Consider the following 27,147-nt stretch of genomic DNA (forward strand, 5'->3'; position numbering starts at 1 on the left):
ATAAGTTAAAAATAAGCACTTAATTGAAAAAAACTAAATTTTTAGCTGTAAAATAAGTTTAAAAATGCTTTTAAATGGAAAAAATTTAAGATGCTTGTTAGTTGAAAAGTTTAAAAATTCTTGTTAGATGAAAAAGTTTAAGAATGATTTTTAATTGAAATTTAACAGTGCTTTACATATAGTAGGTGCTTAACAAATATTTTGTTAATATTTGTTTCATCACTATCACAACCAATCGATCAATATTTTAAGGTACCTACTATGTGCCAGCATTCGAGGGCTATGGATTAAAAAAAAAAAAAAAAAAAGGCAAAAGGCAGTCTTTGCTCTCAAAGAACTTACAACCTAATGATTGCAATCATAATTTTCACTGGAATGTTTCCTATTTTGTTGGAGAAACAATTGCTTTACTGTAGGATGAATCCCTAGAAGACCAGATTAGGTGAGAGTTTTTATGAACATTGGACAGCCACTGAGAGAACCATGAAGAGACAAAAATACCATTATATAGAAAAATATTAAGTGACTAAAAACTTTGTTTTGACTTGTATTGACAAGATCCTTCTTACCTTAAATAATTCAACTTTCCTATAATAGCCTTGTGATCGGCTGATCTTTTGCAGATTATGTAAATTTCAGTAATAAGGGACCAAATAAGATAACCCTACATCTTATTGATGCATTGTGCTTCATTTACCCACCTAGGATGTTATTTGGTTGTGTAGTTTAAATAGGGCTTAAACAATATATGTCTCCTTTCCCTCATCCAATTAATAAATTTTTTTCCATTCAGTTTGGATGCTCTAGTTTAAAGCTTCTTAAGTTGTGGGTCATGAGACAGTAACTCAATGTGGGGTTGGAAAATCATGATTTATTAGTAAATATTTGATTTGTACACCCATTTTATATATTTATATACCTCAGGTCACATAAAAAGGGGAGAAAAAGGGGTCATGAGTGGAAAAAATTTATGAAGCCCTGTTCTACTTGACCTCCACTCTAGTTGTCGATGGAAGATTCTTTTTGGCACTCAAGAGAATTCAAGCGGAGAAATTTCCAACATCTTCACATCAAATTATTTTACCAACTAAAAAATATCTAAAAAGTCAATGCATGAATTTGTTTTGCTTGGCTAAGCATACTAACGGTTTTCTTTTTATTTTTGGGTTTGGGAGATAAAGTGGTTAACTGAAAAAAAAAGTTTTAAAAAAATTGAAAACCTTAAAAATCATTAGTCTTAAACTTTATTTTATTTTATGGTGAAATAGAAAAAAAGCTTTATTTTATATATAGGTATATGTGTGTGTGTATACTGAAAACCCCCCAACATCTTTAAAAATAAATTTGTCAAAATAGAAAAAGAAAAAACTCCTTAAAAATAGAATTAGTTTTAAACTTTAATTGAAACAAGTTTCAAAATATTTGTTAGTTGAAAAATCCTTGTTAATGGAGAGTGCTGAAGAATGCTTTTAAAATGAAATGAGTTAAAATGTTTAATTTTTAAAATACGTTTAAATCGCCTGTTAACTTAGAAAATAAGTGCCCGTTAATTTAAATAAGTTAAAATGCTTGTCAAATGAAAAAAATAAATTAAAATCTTAATTGAAAAGTTTTAAAAAACTAAAAAAAGATATGGTTTAATTAAAAATAAATTTAAACATTATTTTAATTGAAATAAATAAAAGTTAAGAGTTCTTGATAACTGAAAAATAAAAGTTAAAAAAGTTTTAAAAAAAAAAATGCTCGTAAGTTGATTGGTCCGAGAGAATTCAACGGGACTTTTAAACTTTGCATCTCTAGCTAAGCACGCCTTTCCTTCTTCTATTTGCGCCTGCGCTCTTGGTTTTATAAGTCCCGCCCCCTCCTACACGAGCTCCTCCCCCTCCCTTACAAACTTCCGCCAAGCAGAAACAACCGGTGCCGTAGGGTCTCCAGTGGAGCGGGGAAGAGACGAACCACAAGTTCGCCTGACAGGTCAGAGGTCAAAGGTTAAAGAACTTTTCCGGAAGAGACTCTGCGCAGGCGTGCCCGGTGTCCGTACCGCTTTCCTTCGTTCAACTCAGAGCCGAGACCATGGCGGAGGTCATCGAGCAGCACCTCGAGGACCGGCTTCCGGAGCTGATGCAGCTGGAGCGGGTTGGGCTCTTCACGCGCAAAGAGATTAAGTGAGCTCGCCGCGGGTCTGGGGAGGGGGGAGGTGTCCCGGAGAGAGGGCGGACGCTGGGGGCGGACCACGTGCGGCAGCGACGTCACGTTTACTCCTCGCGGCGGGAGATGGCATGGGCGGAGTCCTTGCCTCGTGCGGGCTCCGCGCACGGGCACCACCGTACTCGGGGGGCACTGGGTGCCCCCGGCATCCTGTCCTCCTGCCCCGGGTGCTCCACGCCACGCCTCCGGTTAGCAAAGGACCTGGCTTGTCGCTTCCCTGGTACGGAGGCGCCCCCTAGTGGTGGGGAGGCTCGGGGTCTGAAGCCTTCTGGCTCCACCTCCGTCCCTGGTACGGAGGCGCCCCCTAATGGTGGGGAGGCTCGGGGTCTGAAGCTTTTTGGCTCCACCTCCAAGTCCTAAGGGATGTGAGCATAGTTTATCCCGCTGGGAGGCAGGAAGATGCTCGAGGTACTTTGAGGATGCTGCTTAGCATCAGCACCGTAATCAAAATCAAGCACTTATTAAGCTCCAACTGTATACCTGACAAACAGCCATGTACAACTGGAATTTGAGCTGGTCTGGAAGGAAAACAGGGTGTCTTAGATGGAGGTAATCAGTAAACAAGCATTTGTTGTAAACTTAGTTTCTGAGGGAAACATTTTAGGCCTGGAGGTGGGCCGTGGGAGGGTTGTGTGAGGACCGCCAGCAGCAAGTAAGGTAATAAGTGTGGTCAGGTCTGAGTTTTAGGAAGATGGCGTAGAGGGAGGAGACCTCCAGATGTGCAAACCCATATTCATTTTATGCCTCGGATAGTAAAAGGTGATTTAACTGTTGCTGTATTAAAACATTTAAAAATGTGGCTTGGGTTTTTTTAAACCCCTAGCTGCTTATGCCCTCTGCCTTTTTAAAGGATTTATTTAAAACTGCTTTATTTCCCCAGGGCTATCATTAAGAAGGCCTCAGTCCTGGAATCCAAAGTACAGAGAAGAGCTCTTTTTAAGGAAGACTTTATCAATTATATCCAAGTGAGTGGATTGTTGGATGATGGCATCTTTCCTGAAATGTGATTCTTTTTTCCCTTAACTAGTTAATGGTGAACTTGACTTTGCTGCCTACTTATGAGCTCTCTGATAAAACAGGCCCTTTGGGGAGGGGCTCAGGCCTCTAGGTGAATGTGTTGGGAAGGCTGAATCCCTCTGAGGGATGTTCTGATTCTTAGTCATGGCTTTAGTTAGAAGAGCTTCCTTGATTTTTGAAGTGCTGACTAAATGGGTTAGTTGCAGAGAGCCCGGGATTCAGTTTGATTCAGTTCTGTAGACATAGCTTTGCCACCAGGAGTAGTCTGCCGAATTCCTGGTCTTTCTGAGAATTATCACTGTAAATTGTGCATCGTGACGGTCGGTAATTCTTGATTACCATATGCCTTCACTTTTATAGCAGCTAGAACTTGTCCACAGCTTTTAGCTCTCCGGCTAGCTTCATTTCTTTTAAGTTCTTCCCTTGTTCCTCTTCTATGCATATTCTGACATACCATACTGTTTCTTCCCTGTAGTATGAAATCAACCTTCTGGAACTGATCAAGAAAAGAAGGGCAGTAAGTAATGCATTTTCAGGATTGGGAGTGGGTGGGGGCAGCAGAGATAAGGGAAGCTACAACAAAATCTAATCTGCTTTTAAGCACCTTCCCCCCTTTCTCCGTTCCCCCCCCCCAGTTTTTCAGAACTTGAGAGGGGCAGGCCCCTGGCTAGGCTATGTCCATGAGCCTTCACCGGCCACCCAAGAGCTTTATTTTAGTGCTTTTAGACTGTGAATGCTGTGGCATTAATGCTAATGACTTTAGTCCTCCCTGTGGCTGCATTAAAATATTCCTCTTCATTTTAAGTGTTTGGGGGGTTGAATTAAGGCAGATGTGGGAGAGATGGAGTCTCCTTGGCCTCTGGATAGCCGAGGCAAAGCTGCTGGGAGGTGTTGTGCTAGCTGCAGACAGAGTGGACCATGGAGAAAGGGAGCCTAGCTCATTTGGTTCAATTTGCTTGACGTTTGTTGAGCTGCAGACACAATCTGTTGTCTCTGTCTGGGGCAGGGCTGCACTGTCACATGGAATAAGTTGTTTCTGGTTTGGGTCCAAATGGGACCAGATGATGGGGAGCCTTTTAAAGCTACAGTCCCTTCACATCAACAACTCTTTGCCCAAGAATCCATGGTACCAAAAGATTAAGAACTGCGGACCTAGATTCCATGGGGGTGGAGATTTTGGTTAGAGGAGTGCTGTGGTTGGACCTGTGCCTGATTAGGGGAGGCTGATAATCACAGTAGTTGAATGAAGTTGGGGAGGGCTTGGGGTAAAGAGGAAGGGTGGTGTGAGCTCTGGCAAGGGGATGAGTTAGAGAATCCCCTTCCAGCCTGGTGTTTGGGTTGGCCAGGGCCTGTGGGCTTCTGCTGGAGGCTGAGGCTTTGTCTTTTGTTCCTCAGCGTACCAGATACATGTTTAAGAAGGAGGAGGTTGAGTTTTCCATCATACACAGAATACAGAACCTCTTCCGCCGAGCCACGTCCAAATGGAAGGTCAGCAGGTTTGTGGCTTTGTGGATGGTGGGAGGTATCACTGTTTCTCAAGTGATGAACTGATTTCTAAAAACCCACCCAAGAGTGTCAGGCCCTTGGGGTGATTCCTTCTCATACCCAGGCATATTTTTTGATGTTTTCTAATAGCTACATTTAATTTTTTTTTTTTTTTTTTTTTTTTTTTTTTTAATGTATCTGAGCTGAAGAATGGGGAGGGAGGAAGGTGGGAGGTAAAGGGAGAAGGCAATGACATATCCTGACATCTCCTGTGCAGATTTTAAACGTCAGCCAGGGAATAGCTTTTGTGTATCAGCTGTTATGTGAGAAACCCACGTAGTCAGTGAGAGTAGGCTGATGAATGGAATCTGGGGTCTTTCTGGCAGCCAGGAGAGCAAAATTTGAGTCTTCTTTTCCATGACCTCTGTGTGACTGGCAGGTTTCTTCCTTGTCCTAGCCTCTTTCCTCTGTAAAGTGAGGGGTTGGACTGACTAATCTCTGAGCCCTTCCCAGCTTTGGAGGTTGGTGAAAAACCACACTGAGGCCTTTCAGTGGAATTGCTTGTACCTCATGTGTGACTTTCCTGGACCTCGGCTGCCTCCTCTGATTGCAGGGAGTTGGGCGATAGCCTCTGAGGACTTTTCTAGCCAAAGTTTTTGTATAATCTCTTCAGAATAAATTCCATTGTATTTGGTTGGAGTCACCCCTTAGAGGGGAAGGGATTTCCCTGGGGATTTGCCCCAGCTAGTTAGGGGCAGGGGCAGGATTGGAATGCATGTCCTCTAACCCGAGATTTTAGAGCTTTTTCTATTGTATTATGTGAGCTTCTGTTCAGGTGAGTGGCTGTCATGTTTGATAAAAGAAAGTGAGCCTCATGCTCGTGTCTCAAGGATTTGTGGGTACATGTCATTTTTTTTTTTTTTTTTTTTTTTTGGTCTTTAGTTAGGGCAAGGGAAGGTATATTTAGAAATGAAAGGGGTGCAAAAACAAAAGATTAAGATTTTTAAAATTTATTTCACTGTGACTGGTTTTTATTTGCTCAAAGTTCTTTTTTTTTTTTTTTTTTTTGATTGGTTTTTATTATGTATTTCCTAGGAAGATATTCAGCTTTGGCTTTCTTACATAGCCTTTTGTAAGAAGTGGGTAAGTATGATGGATTTTCTTTTTCCTCCCTCCCTTTCCTTCATTTCCTTACTTTTCATTCCTTTTAGACAGTCTCTTTACTCTGAGGCCATATATGTGATTGCAGAGCCTCATGATTTTCACTGAAGGTTATGAAGAAATCACTGTTACATATTTCAGAAAACATTGCTAGCATGTCTTGTGAGCAGTGCTCTCTGTGCTGGGAAGGATACACAGTCGGGATCCAACACAGGCCTTGCTTCTACAGCATGGGTGAAGGTGGGCCAACTAGCTCTCTGTGGGATATCATATATATGATGTTTCATGGCCTATCTTGATATGGTACCCTGAAGCTGAGTGCTTTTCTTCCCTATGGCCTTGTGAGATGAGTACAAGGAAATATAAGTACTTCCATTTTACAGATGAAAAGCTTCTATGAGGAGAGACAGTGACATGTCCATTCTCCTGTGGCTGGTTAGTGACAGAGCAGAGACTCGAACCCCCAAATCTTCTGACTACTTAGCCTGTTATCCTTTTCCCTGTGCCAAACAGGAATCCCTCCCCCTAAAGGTGGGCACAGAATTTGGGAATAGGCTTAAAGAAGGGAAAAGAACCTATCTCCTGCAATCTTAAATTTAAACCTTAATTCTTTATAGTGAATAGATTTCCAAATGAGTCAAAAAATATCTTTTTTTGGGGGGGGTGTAACTTGGGGTTTTTAACCTTGGAATTTGTGAGATCAGGTTTAAAAAAGGTTTTGATTTATATTTCTTTAAAAAAAACTTTTTTCTTATATGTAACTTGCTATTCTTTTTTAAAAGAGTATTTTATTTTTCCAAATACATGCAAAGCTAGTTTTCAACATTCATCTTTGCAAAACTTTGTGTTCCAAATTTTTCCGACTCTTCTACTTCCCCCTTCCCCAAGACACCAAGCAATCTGATATAGACATGTGCTATTCTAAATATATTTTAATATGCGTCATGCTATGCAAGAAAAACCATTGATCTCTGTATTTCAATATCATTGGTTCCCTGTATAATTCTTTGCATTTTATTTTATGCATTTAAAACATGACTCTTAGAAGGGATACAGGCTTCTCCAGACTTGTTAAAGGTATCCATGTTCAAGAAGAGTTAAGAATTTGGTATAAATGAAGATCAGGAAATTTGAATGTAGCTTTGATTTGCTCTAGGATGATTGGAACATAAGGGACACCTCTTTTGTGACTTTGGGCATGTCATTTAATTTCTCAGTTTCTGTTTCCCCCATCTGTAAAATGGCGGTAGTAATAGCACTTACTTATCTCTTAGGGTTGTTTGGAGGAGGACATGAAATAATACAGGCTGTCCCAAAAACCTTAGTGCAGTTTTAAAGTTTTGATAGTGTAGAATGGCAGGAAGATTATGGGGAACCTTTGTATGTATAAAGGCTTCACACGCTTTTTCTATGTAAACATTGGTTGTTATTTATGGCCTTGTTTTGTCACTGGAATTGTTGGGTTTAGATAATTCTTAGTTGTGTTTCAATGTAATTGCTCTGGGATCCTGACCTCCAGGAGTCCAGCAGAAGCTATTTTGGTCTGAGGCCTGAGTGTGAGTATTTCTTGTGTCCTGGAATCTCAGTAAACAATGAGGCTGATCAGGACAAGAACTGACAATTCTTTCCACTGAAGCAGAATTATTTATGTTTTCTCTTACAGAATAAAAAAACCCAAATTAGTAAAATATTTTCTAGCTTGTTGGCCATTCATCCAAACAAACCAGGTATGGTAAATTTGGGCTCTTTTTACTTGATGGTTTCTAAAGGCTTAGTTACTTTAACAATGCATTTATAAGTGATGGGAGGCTGGGGAGCCTAATGAATCTCTGTGGCTCAACTAAGATAGGGAGACAGGGGACCTGCTCTGTCTACCTTCAAGAGTCTTACTTTAACAATTGTAGGCAAATATAAGATAGCTGGATTTTGGAGGGACTCTTAGCTTCTTTGAGACAGTCCAGTAGGGTTTAAGGAGCAGGGAAAATGACTGACCTAGATTTTAAAGAATAGCATTTTGTTTTAGGCAAAAATTTTATTTTTCAACTTGATGGCTGGCTTAATTAGTATTGAACTCTGCTAAGATGATCAGTATAAGAAGTGAAAGAATTTAAATAGATTTTTTGCTGAGTTTGGGAGATTAGCTGGATTGATTGACAGCAATGGCATCAGGCTTGCTTTTTTCCTTTCTTGGACAGCACTGTGGATCATGGCGGCCAAATGGGAACTGGAGGATTGCTTCTCTTCAGAGAGTGCCAGGTATCTCTTTCTGCGGGCACTGCGTTTCCACCCAGAGTCTCCCAAACTTTATCAAGAAGTGAGTATGCTTTATTAGTTGGGTCATATCATTCTGGATATAGCCACATCCTTAAAATTTTCATTAAAAAAAAAAAAAAAAGTGATTTGAGGTATAGCAGGACACTACATGGGACTATAAAGAAGGCCAATTGATCAAAATATTAAAAAAAAAACAAAATCCAAGTTCCTGGACTTTAGGTGAAAGACCTTTGCTTTATCTTAGAGTTTAATGAGGGAGAGAAAAAAATCTCAGGAGAGCCCACTGATGCTGAGAGCCCAAATTTGGGCTGAATTGGCGATTGAAGAGCTGATCCTCAGGCTGGTGTTGACTTAGGGCAGGCAGTGATGAGCAGGCCTGTGGCCCAGCCCTGAGGGCCTGGGAACTTCATCTCCACTTGCCCCCCTATTTGCTCTTTTCCTCCCTTCTTGAGTTGCTCTCTTTTCCTTCCTTTTTGGGGCCACACCTGCTTTGCTCAAGATTTCCTCCGTAGGATGTGGATGGCTTACTTGATAAATGAATGTCAGGGTATGGTGGGAATTTGTCCCTGTGGCAGGGTATTCGGCTGACCTGGAAAGGAATTTGGACCCTCCACTCTATCTTAAAGGGAAGGGGGTTCTGGTCTCCAATGTACAGGCCTCCTATTGGTCATAGTTGTGTTATTGTTGGTATGCCATGTAAATATGAAGACATCAGAACTACTTTTTCCTGAGGTCCTCAAACATAATTTGGTAATTTTATTATTATTCACACATTTTAAATATAAACTTAATTCTACATGAAACAGATAGTCAACTAGGTCTATAAAATGTGGAAGAACTGCCAAACAAAACTTTTTGCATTAGCAAAGCAGCAACAAAAGGTGACAAGCAAGGGAAAAAAACTGAGCTTTTGTTCTTTGTCTCCTTCTAGGCCTGTCTGAGGGTCCACCTTTGATTTTGCTTTTATTGTGCTTTTAAAAAGTATTTCTATAGGTAATTGATGCTCATGTTAAGCTATGTTATTGTCTTTAAAAACCGCACAAGAGAAATATTAACATTTTGTTTGAAATAAATTATAGATTTGACTATATGATTATTACAAAAAGCAGTGGTAATACAGTGACTAAAGATTGTGAGCATTGTGCTCTATGTAATTTGCCTCATTTGATCCTTATAACCACCATGTGAGGTTGATCATGTACTTGTCACCTCCATTTTTTAGGTGACTCAGTCTAAGTAGGTGACAGAAAAGTTAGATTCATACTATAGAGGCCTTAGTTCAGTTTCAGCATGTAGTCTGTGCTGGGAGTTGTTTTGATTCTCTGTTTACTCATAGGCAACCTTAGCTGTTATGTGGATGTCATGTATGTATTTCTGTCCAGTTTTCAGGGTGAAGGGGAAAAGGGGCTTTTTCCCCCCAAATTTTTATTTCTTATCCCTATTAGTATTTTAGGATGGAGCTAATGAGTGCTGAGAGGCAAAGGAAAGAGAAGCAGGAATTTGAACGAGCAAAAATGGATTTGGTAAGATCCTTAACTTGTGTAGCTGATGAAGGTTGGGGCCTTTTTCCTATTTGAGAATCAGAAAGCTCTGGAAGTTTACATGGTAGAGTCTCTTGTCCTCCTTATTATGCAGAGATGAGATTGTAAATAGACTTAGGAGAGAACCATCAGCACAATTGGTTTTAACAACAACTGTGGTGGGAAACCACTTCAGCAGTCCAACAGAAATCACTGAAGTTTCTGAAAGAGGATTAAGGTTTCATTGTATGTGCATGGTAGAGAGATTATTGATATGTGATTAAAAAATATAATTGGAAGAGAAGGTAAAATTTATCAAGTACTTTAATTTTTAGAAAGGCCATACAAAAAATAAAATTACTTAGGAAAGACTGACTAAAGTGGGATTCCCTAAAACCTGTTTAAATTTCCTTTTATTTTAAAGAGTTAAAGGCATGAGATGATGTGAAATAAAACTTATACTATCTGGCCTTCACTGTTTCTTCCATCCTCATAATGAACAAATTGGAGATAGGAACTGTTTTAAAAAGAATTTTGGAGCCTCCTTATGTTAAGGCAGAGGAAACTGAGGTCCAGGAAGTTTTGATCTCTCAGGATTTCCCTGGTTTGATAGAAGCCAGGTCTCTGACCTACTGTGCTTTGCTGCTCACGCATTTTGGGTTTTTAACACTCTAGAATGAACTCGATTATCCAGAAGAGATCCTGAATGGTGCCTTGGCACAGATTATTTACAAAGAAGCTGTGAATAAAATCAAAGGTATGCCATCTCCTCTGGAGGGGGGCAGTAGGGATCCTATGGTGGTTATGTATAAGATGTAGAGACAAGGGGGAACAGCCCAGGAGCCAGTGGGGAGACTCATGCTTGAGCTCATCCCTTCTGAGACAGAGAATGAGCCCTGGCAGGCTCAGAAAATGCTTCACCCCGTGGACTCCTCCTTACTCATTCAATGGTATGGAGCCAATGACGACAGCCTGGCGCTGTGCTGGGGCAGAAGACTTAGGCAAGTGGAAAGTCAACAGGAAGTCCAAAGCCCGATCAAGAAAGGACATTCTTTGCCTTGCAGACTTGCCATTGATTCCTTCTCTTTCTTTTTAGGGGCTGAATTTCATCTCTCATTGCTCTCCATTGCGAAGTTATTCTCTTTTACACAAGATCTTCAGAAAGAGATTTATGACCAGTAAGTAGGAGAGGGGAGGGGATGTATGGAATTAGAAGCATCTCACTGGTCTTTGGGTAGAGCTTTAGGGTTCACAAAGCAGATTAGTTTGATCCTCACACTAATCCCAGGAGGGGGTACTTTTACCTGAAGACAATGAGGCACATAGAGGCTAAGTGGTTTGCACAAGGCCAAGAAACCAGAAAGTGTCTGAGACAGGATTCACACCCAGTTCTCCTGACAGCAACTCCTGTCCTCTGGCTACTGGGCCAATAAAAGCAGTGACCACAGCCATGGACATAAAGCCACAGTACCAAAACGGCCCTGAGGGCTGGGAAAGGGTGATTGCCAAGCGGACTCCCGAGAGGAAGTGGGGGAGAAAGCCTTCTCTGCCCTCCTGTCCAGCTTTGACACTCTGAGGCTAGGGGCAGGGCCCAGCCTGCCCTCAGTGAAAGCTGAGCTCTGATCATCCCTGTAGCTCTTCTAAGAAATGACCCTGAGACATGGAGGGAGAAGGCAGGGGTGAGGAGGGGTGAGGGGAAAAGGAGAGGAGATGGGGTGGTAATAGAGACTGGAGGTGAAGTGAAAACAGTAATTGTAAAGATGAGGGAGTGAAGCTGCTCCTTCCTGGGGAGAGGTCTGCCTGGTGAAGGTGCTGCCCTCATGGCTTGGTGGGATGGGGATGGGTCCGGCCTGCATGAGAGGGACAATTGGTGCTGGGTAGTGCTGCCCAAAGCTTCCTGCTCCTCCTGCCACAGAGGCTCAGACCAATTCTAGACTGATTCTGGGATTGGAAAGTCAGCAGCATCTCCTTTTTAAATAGGAGATGCTTAATAAATGAGTGTCCATGACATCATAAGAACCAAAGCCAGAAGGGAGTTGAGATCTCACCCCCTCATTTCCACAGATGAGGAAACTGAGGCACAGAAAGTATGCTTAAGCTATATAGCTAGTTAGGGCCAGAGCTGGATTATACCCGAGTCTTCTAACTTCAGGACATAGCAGATTAAGCCTTGGGCCTAGAGTCAGGGACTACCTGTGAGATCAGGACAAGGTCCTTAACCTCTGTTTGCCTCAGTTTACTCAATAGCAAAATGGGATTCATACTAGTACCCACCTCATGAGTATCCAAAGCACTCAGCACAGGGCCTGGTATATAGTAGGCCTTACATAAATGTTTATTTCCTCCTCTCTCCTCCCTTCCTCTGCTCAGGTCCATTCACACAGTTCACTAGAGAAGTGTGCATTGGCTCTATGGCTGGAATGCTCTCCAGGGGCCCTTGAGTTTCTCTCTGTGGGGTTAAAAGTCTGTCAGGGTGCCAGTCAGCAGTCCAGGGTCAGTGAGAGCTGCCAGCACTGCCTCTCTCCTCAGCAGTTTGGCTCCTCTCCCCTGACTTTCCTTAGGACAAGGTAGTAGGAGAAATCTCTTTGTTGCAGTCTGCAGGTTCTGCATGCTGGGGACCCCCTCACCTGGGACTTTGTGGCACGGAGAGAGCTTGAGCTGGAATCTCAACTTCCTGAAGAGCTCGCGTCCAAACAAGGGAAAGCCGCTGAGGTGGCCCGCAGGGAGGAGCGTACCTGTGCTGTCTATGAGGAGGCTGTGAGCTCTCTGGCTACAGGTTGGTCTTTCTGTCTGCGCTCAAGAAATAGGCCCTGCAGTGGTTCTGGCCTTCCACAGAGAGTACTGCCAGCTGTTCTCTGCCAGTCTATCTACCCAATCATAGGCTTTCTGATGGAGGCGGGTGGGGATGAGAGGATTGGATTTGGCCATCTATAAAATGAGTGTGCTCTTCAGACTAGCTCTAAATCCTTCCTAAGGCTGTGAAGTTTTAGGCATATTCCGTAACTACATCTCCTTCAGAGAGGAGCATGTTGCACAGCATATCCCACCTGCTTTTGTGTAGCTCCCACTCTAAGGACAGGTGTTACCTTTGGAGTTACCTACTCCGGTTACCTACTCTGGTTTAGATATTTGTGACAGTTCATTTTCACAGAAATTCTCAGCGCAGGATCTTCTTTCATTGTGTCAGCCCAGTGATTCCTCAGGAGCTGTCCGAGTCACTGAAATTTGGTGGCTTAACTAGAGTCCCTCTGCCAGTGGGCATCAAAGCAGGGCTTGCCCTGAGCTGATCCTGGTCTCTACCCACCAAACCTTTTCTGGTGCATATTTTAGGAGAGACAAATAACCCAACAAAAATAATCAAGTGCATACAATGCCATAAAGTAAGCCATAAAGTCTCATAAAACACAGTGGAAAGGACCACAAGAATTAACAAGCAGCAAGCAAAGCTGTTCTTGTTCTGTCCTACTTCCTCTCTTCCCTATTCTAATCTTCTTTTCCCTTCCCTTTCTCTTCTACTCTTCTCTGCTCACCTCCCCTCTTCTCTCTTCGCCTCACTCAGACTAGTTGTGGAAAAATTTGCTTATAGAGTAATTTTGACAGTAGCAAATCATTGCTACTTGATGGCCTTGTTTGGGAAAGAATTGTGAGTAAAATGCTCCTTTTCATCACATAGCATTTTAATTTAGAATTGGAAAAGACCTTTCGTTTGCCCTTACTTTTTGATAATGCTCTGTGGTACAAAATGAATGGAGTTTCTTAAGCTGCTGGAAGTCTCATTTCTTAGCCCACAAACTTGGAGTGATGGCTGTGAGGTAGTGAGAGTTTTCCTCTGCCAAAAAGTATTAGGGACTTGAGTGAAGGATCTGATCTTACTGATTACTGGTCTTTTTTTTTTTTTTTTTTTTTTTTTTAAACAAATATATGAACAAACAAAAAATCTTAACCCTAAAACCCTTAAGGATTCAACCAGACAATACTCAACAAACCAGCACAGAAGCTGCTTCTTATTTGTGGCCCATTGTAGATCAGTTAGAAGTTCTGTCACTTTTGACCTACTTTTTCTTTCTCTATAGTCAATGTGTGATCTTTCTGATTTACAGAGGCCATGTGGAAGTGTTATGTCACCTTCTGCTTGGAGCGATTTAATAGGAAAACAAATAATAAGGAGCTGAGAGAGAAGGTAAGGCACAAATTATATCATTTAGTCGGGAGGCAGTCTGGGAACTCATGAGTTCCCAGGGAAAATTACCCACATCTGAGAATTGGTCATCCATTTCATAACACTTCTCAGAGCCAAGTTGCCTTAAATATTAAAGGTTTGATTTTTCTGCATATCAGCATCATTTAAAAACCCTTGTTGTTTGGGTCAGATCTTTCACATTTAATCCCCTCCCCCTCCTTTCCTTTTTTTTAGGGTTCAGTTAGCCTTTATTAAAATTTTTTTTCAATTAAAAATCAACTTTTTCTCTTTACCTCCTTTAAAAAAAAAAGGAATAAAACCCTTAACCAATATGCATAGTTAAAAAACACTACTATGTTAGCCATGTCCAACAGTGTATGTCTCAGTCTGCACCTTGAGCTCCTCACTCTCAGTCTGAATCTGGATAGGATGCTTTGACTGGTCCTTGTATGGGTCAGACTTGTTAAGACTTTATGGTGTTGTTCTGTTGGGTTCTCCTAGTTCTGCTCACTTCCCTTGGCATCAGTTCATATGACTTTTCCCAGATTTTCCCATTCCCTCCATTTCTTACAAGATAAAGGTAATTCCATTATATTCATGGTTGTCATTTGTTTAACCATCTGACAGTTGATAGGCAGTCTCTTATTTTTGGATTTTTTGTGTCAAATACATAGCTGCTATAATTGTGTATGTGTGTGTGTGTGTGTGTGTGTGTGTATACTTTTCCCTCTCTTTGTTCTTTTTGGAGTAAAGGCATAGTATAGTCAAAGTGTACATGCAAATTAAGAATATTAATATTTGGGGCTTAATTTCAAATTGTTTTCCAAAATATTTCTGACTTAACCACCTAGGGCAAATCATATAGCTTATCTGGGCCTTGTTTTCTCCTTTAAAACAAGGGGGCTTGAAGGTTTCTGAAGGCTGTGAGGCTCTAAGCCCTGTTTGTTTCCTTTCCACAACCTTAGATCCTAGGACACTGATACTGTCTCTACTTCCTCCTCCCTGAATCCTGAGCCTGTGCCCCTGGAATCACCCTAGCGCTTTTGGCCGACTTTGGCTTTGTTATACTGGGTTCCAGGTGCCTGCCACTTTTATAGGCCTTTTTCTTGCCTTGCCAACTCAAGTCCATCCCCTTGCTTTCCAACTCCCTTTGATATGTTGCCTCTTCTCATTAGAATGTAAATGCCTTAAGACCTGGAGGAATTGTATTACTTCTATTATTTTCATTCCCAGTGCTTAGTAAAGTATACAGTGAGGACTTAATAAATGTCTGTCTCTATCCGTCTATCTATGGATAATATAACATCTATCTATGTTATATTCCCCCTCTTTTTTTTGCTGTAGTTTTATTATTGGGGTCTAGTAGATTCCCTTCTTGAATTATTAGTAATATTTCAAAATAACTTCTGTTCAGAATCCCAGACCCTTTTCCCAGGATTGCATGATGGACTGTGGCCCTTTGTGATTTCAGAGGCAGCAACGGGTCATGGATGTATTCAAGAGGGCCCATGAAGCCAGACTGCTCCCCGAGGACTTGTACCAGCAGTGGGTAAGGAGGTGGGGAGTTGTGTTCTACCAGAGCCCCAAGCCGCCACTTGATTGTGCTGTGCAGATGATGCTGGGCTCTTGGCCACAATCTGTCGCAGCTCCTGTGCAAGGCCTGAGGATGGACCTGGGGAAGGCCGGCAGCCTTCACTTGGGGATTTGTATTCATAAGAGACTCCTTGCCAATAGCATTATTCTATTTGGACTAGAGTCCTTGCTCTTTTTTTTTAAAGTGAATTTTATTTTATTTTTTCATTTAACAAACATTTATTTTGTCTCCTTCCCTTTGTAACAAACACACATTGCCCAATAAAATGAGCTGCCAGTGGCCAAAGCCAGGAGTGATTTCTCTGAGTTTCAGCTCTGTTGGGAGATAGGCAGCAGGGTTTCCTCCACCCCAGTCCTCCAGGATCTTGGTTAGATCTGGCATCTTGGAGGGCTCCTAAGGCTTCAGCTGTTTATTTTCCCGCTGTTAGCATTTTAGTATTGTGCCCTTTATTCTGCCTCAGTTCATACAAGTCTTGGGTTTTTCTGAACCTGGCCCTGTTGTCATTTCTTATAGCACAGCCCTGTTCTCATGCAGGCATGATTTATTCAGCCACTCCCCAAAAGATGGATTTCCCTTAGTTGCCATTCCTCTGCCTCCACTGCAAAAGAGAGATGCTGTAAATACTTGGGTCCTTCACCTCACACTGATCTCTCTGAGAGGATCAAGGCCTCAGGGAGATCGTTGATCTCTCAAAGACTAGCTCCTGAGGTCCCATCATGCAGGAGTCTGCTTCCTTAGCCTTTTGGGCAATCCTGATTCACTGAAATGTTGATTTGTACTTATTTACAAGCAATAGTATGTGCACATCATGAAGGATTCTCATTGGACCGACTAAGGATGTGTAAGCATTAGAATCATAAGTGGCCAGACTTGAGGCACAGATATCTGATTGCAGATCCAGCACTCTGTCCTTTGCCCAGCCCTACGAGGCTGGCCCTCCACATTGGCAGCATGCTTTACATCTGTCCTGCAGCAGGAGGGCTGCTTTAGGGATCCACCTATGGCTGGGTTTCCTGGGCAGCCCCAGGATTGCTCTGCTAGGCTGCTTCTTAGGCTTCTCTGGGGTTTTGGGTGGAGGGGAAGGGTCTGTGGTTCTAGTCCAGATTATTCCTCAGCAAGCTATCTTTCCAGTTTGAGGTAGCATGATTTTCTGGAGTCTCCTATTCCTCATTCTTTGATTATGTTTATTTACCTCCCACAAAAAATAGACGAGAGTTGAGAGAGAGAACTTTTGTCCCTTGGGGTGGCTGTCCCACTTGAGGTTTTGTTCAGCTTCTTGTTTAAATGGAGGTTTTGGACCTCCTGTCTCCCTTCACCATGAAAGTCATGGCGCTGGCCAGGGTCACAGTTCTGGGGTGTCTTTTTTTGTGTGCATGTAGTTTGACATGCTGCTGGGCCTGGGCCTGGACGAGGTGGCCCTGGGAGTGGCCCTCGCCATGACAGACTGCTGCCCGGACTCGGCTGCCAGATGGCAGCTACAGCTGCAGCTGCTGATCAGATTGGACAATAGCAAGGTCAACGAGCGCTTTGAGGAAGCTGTCCGGCACCTGAGAGCCAAGGTCTGAGCTTGTGCCTGGAGGGTTGTGGGGCTGTGCCCATGCGTGGCTGGTGAATGCTGCTTTCAGGTCACCAGCGATGGCTGGGGTGGGGCGCGTTCCCTAAATTTGCCTCTTCCCTAGAAAACTGGCCTGGGCTGGTGGGCTCCCGACTTTTTTCTGTTGGTCTATGCCAGCTAGTCCCAAAGGGCCTGGGGTGTGCAGCTCACAACCGGGAACTCAGCTCATATCTCCATTTGTTTTTTTGTTTGCAGGATTGTTTGCCATTGTGGAGTTTGTGGGTGGAGTGGAGTGAAGGGGCCCACAGCCAAGAAGACACAGAAGCCCTCTTCCAGGTGCAGCCCAAGGGGAGGTTCTTTTCTCCCTCCCGCTTCTATACTTATTATAAGCTTAGTGATCATTAGCAGAGACAAAGGGCAAGGGGTTCAGCCTTCCCTCCTTCCTCCCCAGCCTTGACCTGCCTTTGCCTTAGGTTGTAGCTGTCTTGACCATATTTGGTTTTTGAGGAGCCACAACAGGCCATTATCCGTGAATATGCATTAGTAAGAAGTGAGCTAGTCATAGAGGGATGAGTTGCTTTCCCCTTTGGCTATCATGGGAAAGCAGGGCTGCCCACATAGGCAGTTCTCCAGCTTTTCCTGCTATTTTGGGGCTCTGGTTATAGTTGGAGGTCTCTGAAGCCCCTGGGCCAGCATGTTTTATCTTGTCCTGCTCTTAGGGCTCCTGGGCCTTCCCATGAAGCTGTAGCTGAACTTTCCCATGTGTCTTCCCCCAATTAAAGGATGAGGACTGTTTGACTTTTTCTCCATCTCCCCAGTGCTAACACAGAACCTGGCACATCATAAGTGCTTGACAGACTACTTTTCATTCTTTCATTCAGTGCGGTCATGAGCAAAGGAGCTCTTTCAGTGACTGCCAGTACAGTCCTTTGGTGGTCTGAAGCCTCCAGCTCTCTAGTGGCGTGGCTTTGGGGTGATAGTTCTGAATTTTCCTCATGTAGATTATTTCTGGCTTCTTCTATATTGCAGAAATCTCTCGTTGCTACTGTTCCTGCTGACTCTGTGACCATGAAAGAGAAATACCTCGATTGGGCTTATCGGACCGGTGGCCACAAGAAGGCAAAAAAAGTCTTTACCAGGTTAGACTGACTATTCCTACAGGTGCTCCATGTCCTGTATGAATGAATGTCTTGGCCTGTCACTTGCTTGGCTCTTCTCTTGGCTGAACTTTGCTGTCCTCTGTCTCACCTGCTCTTGAGAAAAGGTGACTTGTGCCCTTTTGGGCCCCATGCAAGCACATAGTGAAGACATATGAGGATCTTGGGGTCTGTAGCCTGATGCTACAGGTTTATACCTGGCAGTTGTGAGGCAGAGACTAGATTATCTGTAAAGTTCTGCTAAAAAAAAAAAAAAAAACAAAAAACAAAAACCCCAAACGACTCAAAATGAAGAATTTTAAAATTGGCTCTTGAAATGTAGAAATGAGGGATATAGTGAAGAGTGGGGCTGGGTTGGAGAAGTAGAGTGAATGAAAGAGAGGAGGAAGTTGTTGCCCATTGAAAACACTGGTGGCTTGTGCTATTGGTGGTTGATTCCCCAGCCCTGAGCTCATCTATTGAGCCTGACTTGCTGCTACCTGTTTCATGAGCCAAATTCACTGTAGGGTTCTTTCAACATGATGGACATGTGAGAAATAAACTTTTCTTCTCTCTAGTTTACGTGAAAACCGTCCATTTTCAATTCAGTTCTTCAGGAAGATGATCCAGATTGAAAAAGAGCAGGTATGTGAGAGAGGATATTGGTCACTGCTTCCTAATGGTTCTGAGCTTTTTTTTTTTTTGGGGGGGGGGTTGTGAGAGAGTGGGTATGGGATGGGGAGTGTTTGAGGATGAAAGAAAGAGACTTAACAAATGCTGGTCCCTGGATGTCCCCCAGCCTTGCCCCTCTCTTGTGCCAGTCAGTTAGCAGGCGTAACCAATAAAAGAGAAGACTAAAACAACAAAAGCTAAAACAAATGGGAGAAAGATGTGGGAATCAGGGTCTGGCTTTAAGGAAGCTCTTCTGTGAAAATCCAGACTTCACTTGTCCATTAATTAAATGGCCTCTGTTTACATTGCAGAAGTATCCCTGGTGAACCTAAAATGTAATTGGATTTGCATGCAAAAGCACTAAGGTATTATTAGGGTCACCAGGTTAGGAAAGGAGGCTCTCCCTACTTGCACACAGAAAACAACCACAGAACAAGAGAGGGATGAGTGTAAAACAGACTTCTGTTATATGAAGGTATAGATAATGATGTGTTAGCTTCTTTTGAAATTGGAATAGAAAGAAACACATAAGATGAAGTAATTGGGATTTAAGGTAGTCTAAATGGGAGGCAGCTTTTCTAAGAAAATGATGTGATGGCAAATCAGGGCCCTGAAGGACTGGCCTGTTTCCTGATCCCTTCTGTCTACTTTTGTTAGGAAACCTGCAAGATGTTGAACTTAAGAGAGTACTATGAGAGAGCCTTGAGAGAGTTCGGCTCTGTGAATTCTGGTAAGAAACCTTTTCTTGGAAGTATGTATGACGCAGTGCAGGTAGGATGACTGATTCTTGTTAAAATGTATTTGGATTCTGGGTCTCTGGGTCTTCTCTGTGGAAAGCAGTGGATTTGTCCCTAACTTTTCTGTGTCCTGAGCCCCTTCGACCATCATGCTGGTGAGACCTATGAACCCCTTCTCAGTTACATTAAAAAAAAAAAAAAAACCTAGCTAAAATACATAGGACTTTTCAAAGGAAACCAATTATAACAGTATGCGGTTATCAAAATATACATATATAAAAAGCAAGACTCTTGGCCTAAGAGCATCATACGTGCACTGATGTGAATGATTTTTCTTTTTTTAAGACCTCTGGTTGGATTACATCAAGGAAGAACTGAACCATCCTTGTGGCAAACCAGAGAACTGTGGGCAGATCCATTGGAGAGCCATGAAGATGCTGGAAGGCGAGCTGGTGGAGGAATTTGTGACCAAATACAGTTTACTCCAGATGGGCCAGTTGTAGGAAGAGGCAACAACTGGACTTATAAACTTTTTAAAATAACCTGTGGTAGATTTACATTCTAGGTAGATCTATCCTTTGTACAGAGATGTTTGTCTTTGATTCATAGTAAACATTGGACTCTGCTGTTTGACTCCTAACTAATAAGGGCCTTGCTCCTTCTGGGATCAGAAGGGATCAGAAGAATGGGATCTCCATTTGGCATCTTTAGTCTGTGGGAGAGATATAGTAAAAAGTTGTTGTCCATCTAGAACAAAAACAAACTTTTATTCATCGACCTTTCCAGAGCTGACAAAACTGGAACATCGTTTTTTCTTTCCAGATTTATTTTGGGGGTTATTGGGAGATGAGTGAATAAGAGGAATGAATGTTTCCTCAATGCTGCCCCTTTCTGGGTTTTGTTTGTTTAATTTTTGAAAAGCAATGAGAACATTTCTCTTCTGAAAAGCACCCAAAGTATATTTAAGCTCTTGAAGTTTAGTGAGGAAGGAGAAAAAGGCACTCTTGGATTTTCTATCTTTTGAAAAACATTTGAGAAAGCATAAAATATTAACAGATTTAGAGGAATAGGGCAAGGGGTCCTTTTACTTAAGCAAACTTCAGTTTTGCATACCACCTGTGTTACATAGCCACAAGCCAGGGAAATGGCATTCTTTGAAGAATCAAGATAAGGAATTACTTAAAAGAGTAACAGAAACATTTTGTGGATACAAATTGAGTACAGCTTTTTGCCAAGGACAAATTGTACACACAGAATGTTGCAAAAGATTTTACAGCTCTAGCACCGGAAAAAGTGATGTTGAAGTTTGGAGCTGGGCTTAAAGAGGTAAGCTAAGATTTGGAGCCTCATAACTGGGAAGATGGTGGTGAGAGGGGGACATTTACTATGGAAAAGAGAAGGCTGGGAAGGGGAGGGCACATAGTTGGAAGGCCATTGTATGCAAGACAAGACAGATTTTGACTGGAGTATTTTCTGAAAGATTACAGAGCTGTCCAATCCTGGAATGGACCAGAGGTAATGAACTCCCCAGTATCATAGGACTTCAGTCTCAACTAGGTAACCAGTTGTTTGAAATGTTGGAGAGGCAATTCTTGCTTCAAATTAGGGTTGTACTAAATTAAAGAAGGCAACATTTTGGGAATGTAAAAAATGGTGGGGCATCCAGGAAGGCATTTGTAAATAGGGGAGATTTGGGTTCCTTAAATAGATTGGGGGATCAGGGACAAAGAAGTTATAAATGATACTGTGGGAGTGAATGAGAACGTAGAGAGGAATAGTCCCGAGCCCGCCATGTCTGATGCAAAGGACTTTGTCTCTGCTGCCTCTGTCATTCCCCCTCCCTCTGTCCTGTCTCTTTCCTTCTCTTTCCGCTTTCCCTCCCCTTCCTCCCCCAGATATTGTGGGGTTAAGGAGAAAAAGGGCTGGTAGAGCTGAGCTCTAGAAGGTTCTATTTAGACTTCCAGAGGAACTAATTAATTAGCTTTATTTAATTGAAGGTGAATATAGAATATAATTACAGGGTCACACACAAATATTACAGCATTTGGAAACTAGAGATCCCTGCCTCCAGTTCCTTCCCTTTCCAGGCACTGCATAAATCACTTTCAGCCTCTTCCCCCCTTCCCCCCACCAGACAATAGGCACTGTGGCTTTTAAAGGGCTTTGTCCCAGCCTGTCTTCTCAGTCCTCCTCAGTCACGATCCGGACCTTGATCTGGGCTTCCCCCACACTCCCAGTCACATGCCCAGGCATTGAGGTTGCCCCTGCCCACCTAAGTGCTTGGCATTTCTCTCCGTGGGCAGATTTTAACTCGGGATTTGACGTGGGAGCTCGCCATGAGTCTGGATTGTTTGACAGTCCATTTCTACCCCAGTCCCTGGCCTAGAGCCTAAAGACTCGGGGCTCATTGCGCTATCCTGTGCTACTGCTTGGGTAACAGGGACAGCTCAGTCTTCCTGGCTGCTGAGGCAAGGGGACGGGACCTCAGCGCGCTCGGCAGTCTGCGTTTGGGATGGATGCCAAGCCCTTACCCCGGCAGGATGAGGGCAGGGAGGCGGGAGGGGGCGGACGAGGAGTCCTTAGTAAAGGCAGCCCAGCAAAGCTCTTGTGGAAAAAGCTACGGGTGCTGACGGACTAGGCCAAAGGCCCGAGGGCGGATCTGCTCGGGGACTCGGATCCATCAAAAGCTAGGGAAAGGTAGGAGCCACGGGGAGCTCTCGTGGCCGACGGCTGGGCTGGGCCCCTTCCCAGAATGGCACTGCGGGGCCTGGGGGGCGGAGGCCGGGGCCGCGGAGACCCGGGCCGGGGCCCTAGGGCAGGCCGGTTTGGCCCGACGAGTTGGTGCAGGGTCTGATGAGGCGGCTGGCCGGAGTGGGCAGATTCGGTCACCGCTCCCCTCCCCGAACGGGCTCAGTCTTCTCTCCTGGCTTGTCCGCTTCTGTCGCCGGCAGACTTCGGCTCCAGGGGCAACGCGCTAGGCTGGCGCGGCCGGACGCTACCCTTTGGGCCTATGCCAACCTCCCGCAAAGCCCTTCCTCGGCTCCCGGAGCGGGTCGCCCGGCCCGGCAACCTCGGGGATTCCCACCAATGACCCCGTGCGTGCGGCAGGCCCCGCCCCCTCGGGCCACGTGATTCAGACCCCGCCCCCGTTGCTGATTGGGCGCTCCGTGTTGCCTTTCGGCCGGCAGCATGGGGAGGTCGTCACGTGGGGGCGGCGGCAGCCGCGGCGCCTCGGGGACTGGCGGGCATGGAGCCGCGGGCTGCAGGGGCCGAGGGCGGCGAGGGGCCGGCAGTCCCGGAGGGAGAGCCGCCGCCACTGCGAGGCGCGTGGGCGCAGGAAGAGGAAGAGGGGCCGAGGCCGAGGCCGGAGCTGGAGTCGCGGGAGAGGCCGCTCAGTCCAGTGGCGGTAAGGCCGGAGCCCCCCGCGCCCACCCGAGCCCGAGGCGAGGCGAGACGGAGACCGCGGCGCGGGGCCGCCACACCCCCTCCTCGAGGGTCCTCCGGGAGCGACGCCTCGGGCCGGAGTGGGAGCCGGGGAGGGAGGTGTGGCCGCCCCGGGCCGCTGCAGGAGGCCTGGGGGGAGGGGAAGGCTGGAGGCCTCGCCGCTGACCCTTCCCCTCCCCTTGCGGCCCCGCTTTCTGGGTCCCGAGACTGCCGGCCCCCAACCCGCGGGCCCCTGAGCCCTTCAGCCTTCCCTGCCGCCCCCACCCCTCACGGCCCTTCTCCCCCATCTCTTCCTATCTTTTCTCCCCTTCCCTTTCCCCCTCACGGACAACCCCCCCCCCCCCCCAGCCTCCGGCCTCTTCCCTCCCCTCCCTTCTTTGTGGCCCTGAGGGGCCCTTTGAGCCTCTCTGCAGGGGAGGCAGGGCGGTGAGGAGGCTGGCTTTTCCTCCCCGAGACGAATCTTTCCCAGTGAGAGTTAGTCTGTCAGGTACCTGGCATTTGTGGAGCACCCACTGGTGCCAGGCCTGGGCCACGCCGGACTGCGGGGGTGTTTGGGGATTTTAGGAGGCTGCGAGGAGGGAGTGGTGCCCGCCTGGGGGTGCTCCCCGCTCCTCCCTGGCACCGGGACGCCGATCCTGCGCATTTTCTTTTAGAGCCAGGGGTTGTACAGGCCTTGGGTCTGGGGGAAATGACATCATTACTCGGGCATCTTTGCTTTGCTTTGTAATCTTGTATATTTTCCTTTATGCATTAAAAGCAAGATTGTGAGAAGTTCTTAGGCTTCCCCAGGCTGCCTGGGCATCCGGGACACAACAAAGGTCTAAGAATTCCTCTGCCCTCACCAAAGGCCACAGCCACCCCGGGGGCCAAGGGGGCCAAGGGCTCCTGCGCTCTGCCTGCTGCTGGTGGAGGGGAGGGCCCGGGTCAGAGCCGGCCTCACCAGGATCCTGCGGGGCACTGCCCGGCCAGCCCCGCTCCCCAGTGTTCCCGGCAAGCCTTCACTTTGTGTGCCTGAGCCCCAGCCCGCTGCCTGGTCCGGCAACGGTCTCCTGGCACCCCTGAGATCCTCCAGTTCTTGCTTATTTTGCCCCAGGGAGAGAACCTGCAGGGACTGGGAAAAACTGCCCCAAGATAGGGCGTCCAAATGCAGCTACTGGGTGTTATATACCAGGGTGTTATATACCAGGGTGTTATATACCAGGGTGTTATATACCAGGGTGTTATATACCAGGGTGTTATATACCAGGGTGTTATATTCCAGGGTGCGAGGAGCTAAAGTCCCTCCCCTTCCTTGTGCCCTGAGCCTGAGGGGTCTTTTCTCAGAATCATGTTGTTAAATGCATAAAATAAAGCACACAGAATGGAAGCCAGTTATTGAAATTCAGGATCAAACTGTCTTATAAAGCCGTGCACAGCCACCAGATGGGGCCTTTGTGGAAGAGGAAGGATAAAGGGGGGGAGACTCAGTGGCCGCTAGTAAGGAAGGAGAGAACAAGTCGGGGATCTCGTTGGGCAGGGCAGTGCAAAGAAAGCGGCGCTGGCCCAGAGTACTTTTACAAAATGTTCCTAATAAGTGGTTATTTTCTTTCAACCGAGAAACATTGACAAAGTGCCAAAATTCATCATTGTTTTTCCTTTGTTCAGGTCATGTCTGACCACTTCTATCAAAAGAAGGAAGGAGATGAGGATGAAGTCATGAGATGGAGACCAAAACTAGGCAAGTAGCCGTCATTGCCCAGCTGTGCAGTTACGGAGCGGGCAGTGAATGGAAGCTTCGGCGGCAGGGCAGCCTCCAAGCGACGGCTCTCTGTCGCCATACCTGGTGTACTGTGGCAGGGTCCCTCCCAAACTCTGCACCCCCTTGTGATTACAGGTGCTGCCCCCCAACCCCCCATCTGAGCTGAGATCCTCAGCTTGTGGGGGGGCCCCGGCGTCTCCTCTCTAACCCATCTTCTTCGGGAGCCAGCTTTCCCTTTTCCATCTTAATCGTTTTCCCTCAAAGTTTTCTGCCAAAGCAGCCTCGAATACCTAGGGCTCTATTAGTCTTCCCCAAGATTGTGTCTTTCATCAGGTGAATGGCTCTAAAAATCCAAAAAAAAGGCCACCTAGTCTGGACTTTGTCCACGAAGCCTTTTTGGATTCCAAGTAATGCTGATGGTTGCTCCTGTCTGTCCTTTGAATGCTTCTTGTGGCCAGCTTCCTGTCGGGTTTCCTTTTCCCAGGCTGTACCCAGAGGTGCTCTCTCCCTCCCCGTGGGTGGGTGGGGGGAACGGAGCAAAGTGGGGAGGTGAGGTCACTCAGACTTGTGTCCTTTCTGCCTTTCATATATACGTATCTCTGTGTTTATATGTGTACAGTTAGAACCTTAGGGATACGTCCTAAGGAGTGTAAAAATTTCCTCATCCCATGATTTCCAGTTTATTCAAGTGTGACATCAGAAAATGTGTAGAAGCCTAAATGATAATGGATGTGCTCATTGAATCCTATGGGAAAACTAGAGGACAAAAAGTCTACTGTTGTTTCGATGATACTTTTAAACAAATTGTTACTAGAACAGCATCTGTGTAGATTCGAGAAATTAGTACTATTTCAAGGTCTGAGTCACTGTTTAGTTTACAGAAGCATATTGTCCTATTTAATAGTGAGTCACGCTAGGGACTGGGTCTTGCTTTGAGAGTATTCACAAGTTACCTTGACCCCTGAGGCTGCAATATGGTGGGGGTGCCGGTGTGGGGTGAGGGAGAACGCTGATGTTGTCCAGCTCCTTTTTTCCCGTAAGTCAGAAAATAGTGTTGGTAGTGACTTACATACAGAGGTGGGGTTGAGTGACCTGTCCAAGTTGCAGGGCTAAAAAGTACTAAGTGTCTGAGGCCAGATTTGACTCTAGGAGCAGGGCTCTATGGTGCCATTTAGCTGTCTTGACAGATACGTTTTGTGTCGTCCTAAGCGTTATTTTCCTCTGCCATTGCTGTTAGTTGGGAATTTGCTGACCTTTTACATTGGGGTTTTGCTTTTATGTAAAGAACTCAGAATAGTCTGATGGGCGTCCTTGTGTTTGCCAAACATTTATGGAACTTTTCCTCTTCTCTTTGCTGACTTTGCAGTCTGTGGGGCTCAGGGTATGTCTACCAGAGGGGAGGAGGACCATCCTGAAGAGGATGATGTGCAGGATTGTGGGGACTCTGAGGAAGACTTGAACTGGGAGCTGGAAGATGGGATGGAGAACATCGTCCCCACAGAACAGAAGGCCGAGCCTCCTGTTAAGGAAGACTGGGACACTGAACTGATCGCCGATCAAGGGAATCCGTACGGTAGGTGTGGCGCTCCCTCTGGGCCGCCTAGTCTGGACTGCGCTAGGCCTTCCCATGGGTCTGGGTGGGCCTATAATCTCTGAGGCTTTTCTCCTTTATTTTTGGAACTTCTTTTAGGTGCTGAAGACATCCACCGTGCCAGCATTCAAGAGTTCTGTTTTTGGGCACCTCGGGCCCAGCAGGGAGACATGATCTATGACCCCAGCTGGCACCACCCTGCCCCACTGACTCCCCACTATTCCAAAATGGTCTTTGAGACGGGGCAGTTTGATGATGCTGAAGACTGATGGGAAACTTTGGGATGCTTTTTTGCCTTGTGGGCCAGCCTGAAGGGGGTCTCCCCTTGGCCTTCTCCCCATCCATCACATTCTCTCATTCCCGCTTGTGAGGTGGATTCTCACATGGGGAACGGTGTTGGGGTGGATCCTGGAAGCTGCTGCATTTTCATAGACTGTTGTGTTTAAGAAGGGAAAGGAGTTCTTTCTCTCAGTTTTCTTTTGGGTTTTGTTGGCACAATCTTTCCTGGAACAAGGGCACTGTGACATCAGAGGAGGGGGGAGGATCCTGGGGGGAGGGATTTTTTTTTTTTTTTTTCTTAAATAAAAGTTAAAAATCAGAGTGTTGCTTTTGTCATTCCCCATGCCTTTTAATTGGCTTCTTCTGAACCAACTTGGGCTCATGGCTGCCTGGTGCCTGCCTCTTTTCATATTTTTAAAAAAGAAATCACTCAGTAAAAGTAAAAGTTTGGATATTTACTAGCTCTGTCTTTGTGTCACTGTCTTATTGCTGTTGATCAGGAAAGCCTTTTTGAAGTCCTTCCCTTCCATCACCTTTTATTATTTTATATCTATTT

At 45.1% G+C, this 27,147-nt stretch overlaps 2 protein-coding genes across 3 annotated transcripts; both read left to right on the top strand.

The window, feature by feature from the left end:
• Positions 1-1,883: 1,883 nt before the first annotated feature.
• On the top strand, positions 1,884-20,180 carry UTP6 (UTP6 small subunit processome component). Of its 2 annotated transcripts, XM_074263633.1 has the most exons (19): positions 1,884-2,165; positions 3,089-3,173; positions 3,701-3,742; positions 4,621-4,713; positions 5,806-5,853; positions 7,535-7,598; positions 8,067-8,185; positions 9,591-9,668; positions 10,341-10,422; positions 10,762-10,843; positions 12,260-12,441; positions 13,766-13,845; positions 15,317-15,394; positions 16,819-16,998; positions 17,250-17,330; positions 18,024-18,133; positions 18,709-18,775; positions 19,460-19,532; positions 19,885-20,180. In XM_074263633.1, exons 1-19 carry the CDS (start codon positions 2,074-2,076, stop codon positions 20,040-20,042), a joined length of 1,794 nt encoding a protein of 597 aa, XP_074119734.1. In that variant the 5' UTR covers positions 1,884-2,073; the 3' UTR covers positions 20,043-20,180. The 2 variants fall into 2 exon arrangements, with proteins under 2 accessions (XP_074119734.1, XP_074119735.1); XM_074263634.1 differs by lacking the exon at positions 5,806-5,853 and having other exon boundaries at positions 2,011-2,165; positions 4,621-4,733; positions 7,511-7,598.
• Positions 20,181-22,731: 2,551 nt separating this feature from the next.
• COPRS (coordinator of PRMT5 and differentiation stimulator) lies at positions 22,732-27,050 on the top strand. The gene is made up of 4 exons (XM_074263635.1): positions 22,732-22,945; positions 24,628-24,700; positions 26,088-26,294; positions 26,412-27,050. The coding sequence occupies exons 1-4, from the start codon at positions 22,787-22,789 to the stop codon at positions 26,579-26,581; spliced, it is 609 nt and encodes a 202-aa protein (XP_074119736.1). The 5' UTR covers positions 22,732-22,786; the 3' UTR covers positions 26,582-27,050.
• Positions 27,051-27,147: the final 97 nt, after the last annotated feature.

Source organism: Sminthopsis crassicaudata, chromosome 4 (genome assembly GCF_048593235.1).
Source record: "Sminthopsis crassicaudata isolate SCR6 chromosome 4, ASM4859323v1, whole genome shotgun sequence".
NCBI lineage: Eukaryota > Metazoa > Chordata > Mammalia > Dasyuromorphia > Dasyuridae > Sminthopsis > Sminthopsis crassicaudata.